The sequence below is a fragment of the Arvicola amphibius genome, chromosome 5 (genome assembly GCF_903992535.2).
Source record: "Arvicola amphibius chromosome 5, mArvAmp1.2, whole genome shotgun sequence".
Lineage (NCBI taxonomy): Eukaryota > Metazoa > Chordata > Mammalia > Rodentia > Cricetidae > Arvicola > Arvicola amphibius.
The window spans coordinates 53,383,877-53,397,589 of record NC_052051.1 but is presented as its reverse complement, the minus strand read 5'-3'; the positions used below and the strand labels follow the sequence as shown (position 1 = coordinate 53,397,589).

At 40.0% G+C, this 13,713-nt stretch overlaps 1 protein-coding gene across 1 annotated transcript; it reads left to right on the top strand.

Annotated features, from left to right (window-relative positions):
• The first annotated feature begins 2,489 nt into the window (after positions 1–2,489).
• Trim69 (tripartite motif containing 69) lies at positions 2,490–11,979 on the top strand. The gene is made up of 6 exons (XM_038331869.1): positions 2,490–2,963; positions 4,584–4,679; positions 7,098–7,331; positions 8,127–8,149; positions 8,232–8,356; positions 11,441–11,979. Exons 1-6 carry the CDS (start codon positions 2,535–2,537, stop codon positions 11,977–11,979), a joined length of 1,446 nt encoding a protein of 481 aa, XP_038187797.1. The 5' UTR covers positions 2,490–2,534.
• Positions 11,980–13,713: the final 1,734 nt, after the last annotated feature.

Genomic DNA, 13,713 nt, shown 5'->3' with positions numbered 1-13,713 from the left:
CCTTTATGTAATTTGTCTTTTACTTTGTGAAAGGAGGACTAAGATAGTTTGCTTTCTTATTTATCTACTTTTAGTATCAGGAAAATGCTAACTTCATATAAAGGGTCAAAGAAGTACCACCCCATTTTCTGGGAGAATTTGAGATGGATTAATATTAATCTGTTAACTGATAAAATTAACAAGTGAAGTCATCTGGTCCTGGGTTTTACTTTGTTGAGATTTTAATTATTTTAAAAAATTTATCATGGATTTATCTATTTACTTGTTACAGGGATATTCAGTTTTTCTATTTCTTCTTGAGTCAGTTTTAATAGCTGGTGTGTTTCTAGGACCATTCCTATTTCATCTAGGTTACACATTTGTTGTCATACAATTGTGCATAATAGTCTAAGATTTTTATTTATGTGAGGCCTGTAATCAAATCTTAGTGATTTGATTCTTGTTTTTAAATATTAATTTAGCTAATCAATTTTGTAGCTTCTCCACCAACTAAAAGCCCTACTTTTATTTTAGGCCCCAGCTAGACCATGGGTGATGCTCCCACCCTAATATCCTAAATGTGAGATTGTAGATGTGCACCCTCAAGCTTAGCAAAGCTAACAAGCTGCACTTTCAATCTAACTGAGTCTGTTGTTCTCTGTTTCACTCACCTCCACTCTATGTTTCCTGCTGCTAGCTTTGGGTTTAGTTTGTTCTTTCTCCCCACCTGTTCTTTAAGGGAAATTTAGGCAATTTATTGTGAATTCATTTATGTATTTACTTACTGACTTACTCTTGGGGGTGCTGAGGGATCAAATCCAGGGTCCGGGGCATGCTGAGCACATGCTCAACTATTGATTGACTTATGTTCCCAGCCCATTTATGAGATCCTAGACATGATCCCTTCATGTTGCATAGGCTGAACTCAAATTCCCAGACTCAAGCAATCCTTCTGTCTCAGATTCCCAAGTAACTGGAAATATAGGTACATGTCAGGGCACTAACCTCTTTCCTAACATTTTAAGTTTTGTTGTTGATGTTGCTAATCCTAGGAACTGAGTCAAAGGCCTTTATGCACTAAGCAAGCATTCTAGTCCTTCCTAAGTGCCACCCCATTTTAGTTTTTCAATGTTAGTGTTTACAACTATACATTTCCCAGATAGTGCTGCTTTTTATTATACATTCTATTTATTCATTCATCTCAAAATATTACAAAATATTACTTTGCATTTTTATTCATTCATCTCAAAATATTCTCTAACTTTCTTTGACCCACCTGTTAATTAAGAGCAGACTATTTAATTTTCACATACTTGTGAATTTTCCATTTTGCTTATTATTGATTTCTAGTTCCTTTCTGTAGTATCTGAAAAAATACTTTGCCTTAGTCACTGTTCTATTGCTGTGGGGAAATGCCATTACCATAGCAATTCTTATAAAGGAAAGCATTTAATTGGCTCTTGTTTACATTCTGAGGTTTAGTCCATTATCATGTTGGGAAGCATGGCAGTACATAGGCAGACATGGTGATAGAGAGGTAGCTGAGAGTTCTACATCAGGATATGCAGACAGCAGGTGGGGGGAGGGGTGCTCAGCTTAGCTTGGGCCTTTAAAACCTCAAAGCCAACCCCATGTGACACACTTCCTCCAAAGAGGTTACACCTCCTAATCCCTATCATGTAGTCCACTTCCTAATGACCAAGCATTCAAATCTATGAGCCTAAAGTGGCCAATCTTATTCAAACCATCACACGATTCATATGACTTTAATCCTTTGAAATGTATTAAGATTTGTCTTGTGACTTAACATGGTTTTAGAGAATGTTCCATGTACATATGAAAATATTATTGTATTTTCATTCCATGTACATATAAAAATAATGTGTATTCTGACGTCAGTGGGATCATAACTGTGTGCTCAGGATGCCCCAGACACTTCATTTCTAGGTATGCGTGATCCATAGAAAATAAAAATATAATCAATGAAACAGAAACGAAATAAAAATTTCAAACCATAATTGGAGATTGGTAAAGAGAGTAATATACAACAAAATATGTATCTTTATCTTTGAAAGAGTAATTTCTTCTCCTGCTTTGGGGCTGCATTAAAGCTTGAAATAGTGCCACAAACTATGATGTTAGAAGACATTAAATTCACTGTATTGTTTTATTTTTAATTTATTTTTATTTATTTATTTTAAATTATGTGTATGTGGGTCCAAATGAGTGTCGTTCCTGTGAAGGCCAGAAAAGGTGTTGGGTTTCCAGAAACTGGAGTTATAGCCATTTTTAGTGGGTGCTGGGAACTGAACTTGGGTCCTCTGCAACAGCAGTATGTGCCCTTAACTGCCGAGTCATCTCTTCAGCTTCCATTGCATTATTTTCAGAGAAGAGATTATGATGCTTCAGGTGAATCAATTCTCAGCTCCTTTAGGAATGGAGTTCTACATCCATGTGTATTGAAACGGGCAATAAGAGAGCCTTAATTAAGCTATTCTTTCCCAAAGGTATCCTCCAGGCCCTCCTCCAACTTCGATCCCGGCAACTATGTTGAAATGACCGACACAACCATCCACACACCCTCAAAAGTGGTGATACAGGATATTACGATGGAGCTACACTGCCCACTGTGTAATGACTGGTTTCGTGATCCACTGATGCTGAGCTGTGGCCACAACTTCTGCCAAGTCTGTATTCAAAACTTCTGGAAGCTGCATGCAAAGGAAACGTTCTGTCCTGACTGTAAGATGCTATGCCAGTACAGCAACTGCACGTTCAACCTCGTGCTGGAGAAGCTGGTGGAGAAGATGAAGAAGTCCCCACTGCTCAAGGGCCATCCGCAGTGCCAAGAGCACGGAGAGAACCTCAAGCTGTTCAGTAAGCCCGAAGGGAAAATGATCTGCTTTCAATGCAAGGATGCGCGGTTGTCTATGGGGCAGTCTAAGGATTTCCTGCAGATCTCCGATGCTGTCCGTTTCTTTACGGTGTGTGAGACCTGGGCCACGAGCAATCCCTTAGGAAAACTCTTTTGGAGGGCTGCCTCTCTCTTCTGACCTCATCCCTTTATTCAAATAATGAGAAAATGTAGAGCCCTCAGAAATACAACATGCCCTGGAAAGTTCTTTCCCTAGAGATGCTCCATGTAGGAAAGGCATTATGGGGGAGCTATGGCTGACTCCTTCAGTCACACACTGGGTAAAGCTTGAACAGAAAAGAGTGTTCCTGCTATAAACGTTTCAAACTTTGATGAAGTTTCAGATGAGTATGGCAATAGAAATAGTATATGATAATTATTAGTGAAGTTTTGTCACATTTGTAATTTCTAAGTGTTTAAAATTTCTGAGAGGGTCAAGGGAGATTCAATGAAGGAAAGGTATGAGACTAGAACTGGAGAATCGTTTGGGTTTGGATGGGCAGAAGGAAGAAGGAAATGCTCCAGTGGGAACAGCGTAGGTAAAGGTGTCCAGATGCAGTTACGGTAGCCTCCTCAAATCCCTATATCCAGATAATAAGATGTCAAACTTAACTGTTTCTGTTGCTTATTACACTCAAAAATTTTGTTTTGGTGGTGCTGGGGATTGAGCCCAGGGCATAGTGTAAGCAAAACAAGTATTATGCTATTGAGCTGATCCTCAGCCTTAGTCACAATTCTCAAGAGGCAGGAATTACGGCACAGTGGAAGCATAACATGTCTTTGTTACAAAAGTTTACTTGAGTGAACACAAACTTTTTAGAAAAAAATGAGAGAGAACTCCGGAGAGTGGGAGAACTCCAAAGAAGGAACACCTCAGAGCTTATTTATTTCCTGGCACACTATGTTTTTGTAGATGTTTTTCCCACCCCCCCCCCCACAGAGAGAGAGAGAGAGAGAGACAGAGAGAGAGAGAGAGACAGAGAGAGAGAGACAGAGAGAGAGAGAGACAGAGACAGAGAGACAGAGAGAGAGAGAGAGAGAAATTTGAAGGAGTTGGTTCTTTTTCCATGATGTGTTTCTGGAGACTGAACTTGGGTTGACAAGTTGAGCAATGAGTGCCTTTACCCAGAGCCATCTCACCCATCCCAGCAATGAGCTGAGTTTAATAGTTTCTTATGTTAAAATTTCTATGTTCAAACAAATACTGGTGTGCCTTGTACACTCTGGCAGAATCTCTTCTGGAGCCAGGACTGGACTCCCCACCTTGCCTAGCCTGTCCTGTTCCACATCTGCCTCCTTGTGCTATTGGCACAGCTCTTTTCCTGTCCCACAGATGTCTCTTTGTGCTATAGGCATGTGTGTACATGCATGTGAAGGCCAGAGGAAAATTTTAGGATGTACCTCAAGGAGTTGTCTGCCTTGTTTTTTGAGGCAGGGTTTCTCACAAAGACCTGGGATTGCAGATTAGGCTAGGCTGGCTAGTCCCAGCCAGCAAGTTGCAGGGAATTTGTCTGTCTCCAGCTTCCCAGCACTGGACTTAAGTGTGTGCCACCATGCCCAGCTGTTTACTCAGGCCCCCATGTTTGTGTGGCAGGCACTTTACTAACTGAGCCATCATCTCCCCAGCACTTGCGCTTTGTTTTCTTTATTTCCCAAATTGCTGTGGGTTGATTCTATTTGGTATTTCTAGGATGAGCTTGCTACCTATCAGAGCCAACTTCAGAACACCCTCAAGGAGCTTCAGTCTCTCAGAACTATGCAGAAAGATGCTATTGCTGCTTACAAGGTGAGGGGCAAGGGAAAGGGTTTATGAAGCAGAGCTGGAATTTCCCCTTCCTGTAACTCCAGCTATATCAATATACTAAAAGGCACCTGGGTTACAGAGTTAGTGTTAGTTCATTCACTCAGGGTAGGAAGAAACATATGGTGGGAAAAGTTCCCAATATTTCATCAATTGAACAGATTAGCTTTTGTCCTAACATGCTGTCTTTTGACGGTTAAGTCACTAGCTGAACAATGCGGTATTGAGATCTGCTTGTTCTGTTCTTTCACCTATGGCAAAATAAAGACTTTATCAGTAAAACCTACCAAAGATGGCTATGTCCAAAGAAATACTTTTATTTCCTTTGAGTTTATAACCTGGTACCTCTGAACCATGGATTCTCAGATTACATCTGCCCCCATCTGATATATCTTCCTTAACTGCTCCCAAACTATGTGAAGCTGTTGCCTATACATGTCTATCCACTTTAGACTTCACAGGAGTGCTAAACAATAGTAAAGAGTCAGCAAATCGGTATCTAGGTTGGGAGCTAAATTATGTGGCAATAATCTCCACAGAAACTACAGCCAATTATAATCAGAAACTACAACCAATATTCATTCAACAAATATTTATTGAATGGGTCAAGGCATTAGAATCCCACACTAGAATCTTAGTTTGGGAGACAGGTATTAAATAATGCCAGCAATACCAAGAAATAACAATAGTGGCTAGTACAATATGATACGAAAACAGAGTAACAAAGAGAGAGCTATGTGGACACTCTAATTTAGGTGGAGGAGGACGATGCTCCGAAGAAGTCACGAGCTGGAAATGCACTCAGTTGTTGCCTAGCATGCATGAGGAAAATGAGTTAGAGAGACAATGATAAGACCATATGGTTAAAAAACTGTTGCAGGCTAGTATGCCAAGAACAATGGCACTTGACTGTGTATATATAGAGATAAACAAGAGCACATGGTGTAGGGAGGTGATTATATAGATGTGGTGATTGATTAGATAGGAGTGAATAGCGAATCTGGAGCCTAAAAGCTGGAGGAAAGCTGTCAGCATTAGATTTAAAGGTATTTAAAGTTGCCGGGGGGGGGGGGGGTATTTCCTAGAAAGCATAGAATGAGCTTAGGATAGAATACTAATCTTAATATTTAAAATGTGATTAGAGGAAGTGGAACTAATTAGACCAGGAAATCATGAGAAAGGTGAAAGGGAAACTGGAAACACATGGGTGAGAAGAACAGTTAAGACTATTTTAAGAGTGAGATAATAGTTGTCCAAGGAATCTAAGCTACATAAGACAGGCCATGAAGATAGAAGTTTATTAATAGAAACAGAGGGGTGGTCAATGATTACCAACTTATTTTGTTGTTTTCTTGAGATAGGGTCTCTTCATGTAGCCCTGAAACTCACTATGTAGACCAGGCTAGCCTCAAACTAATAGCGATCTGCTTGCCTCTGTCCCCCTGTCCCCTCCACTAAGCTCTGGGAATAGGGCCTTGAATCACCATGCCCAGGTTGGATACAAACTTTCATTGAGATTCAACAGCGCCCCAGTAGGGAACAAGTGAACTTGGAGCAAAAAGTCATTTTGGAGATGATACATTTTCTGCAAATGATAAAATTCTATGTGTGGTTGAGAATAAGAGGAAAAAGTTCTAAGTCATTAGAAATAAAGACACTGAGGAACTAGCTAAGAAGCCAGGATATACAGAGTTCACCAGGGAGGAAGTTGTGGATGGACACGGATACACACACACACACACACACACACACACACACACACACACACACCTTGCATGCACAAACTTCAAGTGTAGCGATTACCAATTTTAGCACTTTATGCATTGTTCATAACCTGTTTTTTTTTATGTTGTCCTGGCAGCAAGAGTAGATTTGGTTTTGAAAGGACAGGTTCCCCAGGTTCCTTATGGCCCTAGTTTAACAGCATCATTTGGTAGATACTGTTTTGCCAGTCTAGAAAGGTATTGTTGGTATTAATTTTAGAATGTTTAGCTGGGTGGTGGTGGTATATGCCTTTAATCCCAGCATTCTGGAGGCAGAGGTAAGTAGTGAATTCCAGGACAGTTAAGGCTACACAGAGAAATCTTGTTTCAAAACCACCCTCTCCTCAAAAACATCTTTTTAGAATGTTTGAATGACTCCACAACATTACTTAACAGAACACTGGTTATTATCCAAGCATTGAGAAAAAAAAGAAAACAAAACCTTTCCTCTTACACCACTAAACTAGTTGGGAAAGAAGGATTAAGCCTCCCATAGGGCTCTGCTTGGCAGGACTCAATGTTGATGCTAAGTAATCACTTGTATGGAATTTTCCAAGGTGCGTTGTGTAGTGTGAGCCCCTGTCTCTAAGTGCTAGCTAGTCTCAGTAGTAATCGTGGTGATGATTATGGAGGTTTCCAGGACAACAAGATACAACTGCAACAACAACTTTCCCTGGAGTTTCTGAAACTGCATCAGTTCCTGCACACCAAAGAGAAGGACATTCTAAACGAACTCCGGAACGAGGGGAAAGTCTTGACCGAGGAGATGGAGATGAATCTGAACCAGCTTCAGGAACAGTGTCTTCTCGCCAGAGACATGCTGGCGAACATTCAGACACGGATTGAACAGCAGAATCCCTTCGACTTCCTCAAAGTGAGATTCCACACCAATTTCATTATGGGTACACTTGGAGGAAAGAGGGCCTGGGGTTGAGGGGCAAGGAAAGCAATGCCTAACTAAGCTCAATTTATCTGAACCCAACCCAACCATGGCAGCGCTTTAAGATCCTCTGGTAGAAACATAGGCTGCTTTTGTCCTGAGTTCAGTGGGAAGCTGTGCTTTCATATCTCTAAAAAACATGATTACATCAATAATGCTATATGGATCAATATTTTTATTTTCCCATAAAAATCTTGAAGCTTTCTTTCTTTTTTCTTTTTTTTTTTTAAATGTCTCTGATAGCCTTTGTTGAGTTTTGGGCTTACAGAAATCATAATCTGAAATATTTAAAAATCTTTTTGTCAAACTTTGCTACCCGAAGTCTCACCTCTAAAGCAACACTGGTGATCACTTCAGTGATCACTTAGTTACCCTTGGCACTGGGATTACTTCTGATCTTATCTTGTGGGAGGATTTGGAAGTGTTCACTTTTAAAAAAGCTGACCTTAACTATGAACTTACTGGCACCTTTACTGTTTCCTATGAGAGTTGAACTACAGAAATCAGGAGGTTAGCAAGTGAGAGGTCAGTTTATCCCAGGTTAGATTGGGGTGTTGATTGGAAAAAGCCCATGGAGGATGCAAATTGTTGTTGAAGATGGGCTGAGGACCACCTGCACAGAAAGCCAGTATTGACGATTAAACCCGGATGGTGACCAGAACAACCAGACAGACTTCTAGAGATGATAAACAGGCATCTGACTGCTCTCTCTCTCCTTTTCTCTCTTAGGACATCACAAAGCTCATAGATAGGTAAGTGCTCCTCCATGGCGCTCTGTCCCTTTCCTTCTGTCCCTGAGGATGTCTAAAAATAAACTCTTTGTGTCCCTTACAGTGTGGAGAAAGGAATGAGGGCACTCACACCCAGTCAGCTTATCTCCAAAAAGCTGAGCCCAGGCCGCTTCAAAGGTCCCATCCAGTATACAACCTGGAAGGAAATGCAGTCCATTCTTAGTCCAGGTATAGTGGGAAGTAGCTACTCATTCCTATGACCCCTAATCTACATTTCATCTGTGGGGCCTCTGCTGTGGCCCCCGTTAGTTCTTTTGTTTGAGACAGGATGGAGATGGACTTGGGTGGAAGTTTTAGACTTACTTATGTATTTTATGTATACAAGTGCTCTGTCTGCATGTCTGCCTCCATGCCAGAGAGGGCATCAGATCTCATTACAGATGGTTGTGAGCCACCATGTGGTTGCTGGGAATTGAACTCAGGACCTCTGGAAGAGCAACCAGTGCTCTTAACCACCGAGCCATCTCTCCAGCTGTTGGGGTGGAGTTTAGTCAAAAAGATCTTTTCTTTTTCTTTTGCTGCTATGATCTAAGAATATGTATCTTTGAACTAACAATACATAAGAGTCTGATATTATAATTACTCCTCAGCCTATGATTTTGTTTGATCTAGAATGTGTAGAAATGGGCACAAATTCATCCTATTTTGTCACATCAGCTACACGAATCTCTGGAGTGTCTGCTCTGAAGGCATTTTCCATACACACTCCTTGTATATATTTAGAGTCCTTACAGGTCTTTCAGGGCTTGCCAGTCACAGCATAGAACACAGCATTATAAGAGAGTGTTAGAGATCATCAATGCTTCAGAAAATTTCTAATTTCAGTAGATATGACTATTGAGCACATTTTTGTATTCTTGCAAATATCAAAGGACTGAACAGGGCAAAGTAACACAAGTGTTATTTCAAGCAAAAGAAGCAACATCCTAGATATGTATAGAAATAAAATTTTCGATAGCTTTTGCAAAATTCATATAGATATTATTGTTTGTTATTAACCTAGTTAAAATCATAAATATATCCCTGTCACATTTTGCAGATGACTAACACCGAAAGAAAATGACTTCACTGAAGTATAATTAATAGAGCAGAATCTGCCAATTTTACCTAAATATACTCGGTGTGCAAGCTGATGGGTTTTAACAAACATACATATCTCTGTTATTAAAATATAGATGGATGGGGGCTGGAGAGATGGTTTAGTGGATAAAGTGCTTGCTGAACAAACACCAGGACCTGAGTTTGAATCCGCAGTACCTATGTAAAAAGTGGGGCAAACCACTGTACCCCAGCACTGGGGATGGAGCTGGAGAAAAATGTAGATCTTTAGGAGGCTTGCTGGGCAGCCAGTCTAGTTAAAGGATGAGTTCCAGATTTCAGTGAGAATCCTGTCTCAAAAAATAAGACAGAACATGATTGAGGAGGCACCCAAAGTGGACCTCTGAGCTCCACACACAAAAGTTCGTGCATGGGCATACCTGTGTACACAAACACATGTGTGCACACACACAGACATGTCTTTTTGCAGTCAGCTCTTTTTGTATAGCTCTAGCCCTCAGTGCTTGCTGGCCTGCTTTATTTCACTTTGGATGTCTTTTCATCTCGAGATTTAATGTAAATCGCATGTTACAGCACTGTTGTACTCACTGCAGCACTTCCTCTGATTCGCCTATGTAGATGCACATAGCAATAATTTGTTTAAGGGACACATCATAATATGCTTATCTATTCTTCCACTGATGAACATTTGGGTAGATTATACCTTAGGGCTGTTAAGAATAAAGTTGTGTGAATCTGTTTACAAATCTTTAAGACGGAGACCTAGTGGTGAGGTTGAAGCTTTGCACTTAATTTTATAAGAAACTGTTAACCCCTTTTCTCCCTCAACTGGAGGAATCAGTTTACATTTCCGCCTGCAATGGATGAAGATACTATTTTCCCTACATTTTTGACAAAACTTGATATTGCCAATCTTTCTAATTTTAACTATTTAACCTTAAATATAGTAACATTTCATCATTGTTTTAATGTACACATCCCTAATGTCTAATCCTGTTGAACATCTCTCCATGTGGTTCTCTGCCATTCCTATGTCTTGTTGGTGAGATATATTCAATCTTTTGACCACACTTTTGTTGGATTGTTTTGTCCTTTATCACCCATGTTTGTTAAAAAAGGGATTTAAAGAAACAAAACAAAACAAAACAAAAGTGTATCTACGTATGAGTTTGTTCTCTTTAGTGGGGCTGTCTGTCAACATAGGACAGAAAAAGGTTGGATTCCCTGGTGTTGGAGATACAGGCCTCACTGGGAAAAAAAAAAAATATATATATATATAGTATATTATGATTACCATGTTGTGCTATAAAACTCTGAAATTAACATCTATGTTACTGTATTTGGGTTTCTGTTATTCAACATCGTTCTACCCCATCCCTCCTATCCTTCCTGGCCTCCAGTGATCACTAGTCTATTTCTATGAGGCAAATTTTCTTAGTTTTTACATATTTTAAAAGTATCTTCATCTGTCACAGAATTTTATTACTGTAGAATATGATATAAATTAAGTACTTACAAATATGAAATTAAAGATTGTTTATGAAGTACAGGCCTGGTTTTGTAATTACCAGATTCAAATGACAAAACTACGTTGTTAGATTGTCATACAAATTTCTAAATGTGGCTTTCATTGTGTGTGTTATCTTGTCCCAGGCTGGTAACCACACAGTTTGTGGACTCCACTCTGAAGAGCAGTGGCACACACCACTCTAGAGCTACAATGTCTCTCTGCCTGTTAGCCAAACACAATCTCCACCAGGTACCTCAGTCTTCCCGAGTTCTAACAGACAATCTCTCCTACACAAGCACCAGCTGCATTCCATCTCCCTTCCAGTCTCTGCTTGCCCAGAGTGGACATCTCCTGTTACATCTCGGTTGAGACATGCTCCTCAGGGACGTCTCCTAGGACAGCCTCACCTAATTTTACCCCTTGGCATTAGTCAAGATTCACGTTATTTGCATTGTTTCCTTCAGTAGAACATAAATTGATTCAGAGCAAAGTCTGACTTTATCCCTAATATAAAAAGGTCTATACATAGAAACATGGATACCATGCAATAGAAAGTATATGGGAAACTTTCTGACTAAGGGTTTCTGCATATTGGAACAAAAACAAAATATCTATGTTAGTATTATTTCTTACTATGGAAAATGGCATTCACCTCCTTTCCTGCTATCTCATTCTCTTACTAGGCCTGTCTCAAATAACTCTGGATCCTAAAACAGCTCATCCAAATCTGGTGCTATCCAAAAGCCGGACCAGTGTGTGTCACGGTGATGTGAAGCAGGTAATGCCTGATGACCCAGAGAGGTTTGACTCCAGTGTGGCTGTACTGGGCTCAAAAGGCTTCACCTCTGGAAAGTGGTACTGGGAAGTGGAAGTAGGAAAGAAGCCAAAATGGACAGTTGGAGTCGTCAAAGAGTCCATCATTCGGAAAGGGAGTTGCCCTCTGACTCCTGAGCAAGGATTCTGGCTTTTAAGACTAAGGAACCAAACTGATCTAAAGGCTCTGGATTTGCCTTCTTGTAGTCTGAAACTGGGTGAGCTCAACAGGGTGGGCATATACTTGGATTATGAGGGAGGGCAGGTGTCCTTCTATAACGCCACGACCATGATCCATCTTTACACCTTCAGTTGTCTTTTCATGGAGAAACTTTTCCCCTACTTCTGCCCCTGCCTTAATGATGGTGGAGAGAATAAAGAACCATTGCATATCGTACATCCACAGTAATTAGTCATACTATCGTATAAATTCAGAGCATTATTAAAGTATTGAAATAGTTTACCAATTTCACTGGATTCTTTTTCCGATTTATGGGGAACTCTGGAATAATGAAAGCAGGATTCACAAACTGACTTGAATTTCAGTTTCCTACATGGATTTTGCTGAAGCCTTTCAAGATAATATTCTACTTCTCTGGGTGTTCCAAGACACAAGAGCTTCCCTGAGTATGATCCTCATGTTTTGTTTCTGCAGCAAACTGCACCTTGGTTTTGCAATGCTTGGAAACCCTTTACAAATGCGCTGCCAGCGTGAGTCTAAGAGGATGCACATCTGCACTTTTCTTCCTGTTTAACTGTCTTTTTTTCAGTGCTGGGGTTTGATTATAAAAATCCAGATTGCTGGGCGGTGGTGATGCACGCCTTTAATCCCAGCACTCAGGAGGCAGAGGCAGGTGGATCTCTGTGAGTTCAAGGCCAGCCTGGTCTACAGAGTGAGTTCCAGGACAGGCTCCAAAACTACACTGAGATACCCTAACTCGAAAAACAAAACAAAACAAAACCAAAAACAAACAAACAAACAAAAAAATCATCTCATTTCTTTTCCAAAACATGCTGCTGTAAATTTGAAAATTTGCTCCAGAGACTTAAAGTAGAAAACGGCTTGAATTAGCTTATAACTAATCTTTCCTGCATTCTCTCAACATACTTTTTAGTCAAGCAAATATTTGGTTCTTTTTCCTCTTTTCAGTTTTTTTTTCCTGCTTTATTAGAGTTACCTGTTTCTCCTATAGTAAAACATTATTTTGAGTGAGGTGACCCAGACACAGAAAGACAATTATCACATGTACTCACTCATAGGTGGTTTTTAAACATAAAGCAAAGAAAGCCAGCCTACAAACCACAATCCCAGAGAACCTAGACAACAATGCGGACACTAAGAGAGACTTACATAGGTATTATCTACATGGGAAGTATAAAAAGACAAGATTTCCTGAGTAAATTGGGAGCATGGGGACTTTGGGGGAGGGCTGAAGAGGGGAGGGGAGAGGCAGGGAGAGGAGCAGAGAAAAATGTGGAGCTCAATAAAAATCAATAAAAAAAAGAGAAATTCCCAAAGAATAAAAAAAAAGCACACCCCTATTTCCATCTGCTTTGTTCTTTTTCACCAGTCCCGACTGTATTTAATTAACAGCATTTTCACCAGTCCCGACTGTATTTAATTAACAGCATTTTCACCCTGCTCCTTTCAACATGTTCATTCTCTAGCTTCTTCCTTCTTTCTACGGTTAGAGTTCTTTTTGTTTGTTTATTTTTTTATTTTTCAAGACAGGGTTTCTCTGTAGCTTTGAGGCCTGTCCTGGAACTAGTTCTTGTGACCAGACTGGCCTTGAACTCACAGGGATCTGCCTGCCTCTGCCTCCCGAGTGCTGGGATTAAAATAGGCATGAGCCACCACTGCACAGCTAGTTTAGAGTTCTTAAGACCCACATTATTCTTGATGAAATGGTCCTAGTTCCCCTCTTTGGAATTTCCAACCTAAAGTTGCTTTCATTGTACAACATGTATATGTTTATAACAGATGAGTTTGGTAACTAACATGACATGATTAAAAGGCTACATTTAAAACTTACTATTTTTCTAAACAAAATATTTTGTTTTTTAAATTTATGTGTATACATATATATCTGAGTGTGTGCCTCATGGATACAGGAGCCTGTGGAGTACCAAAGAAGATGTTTCA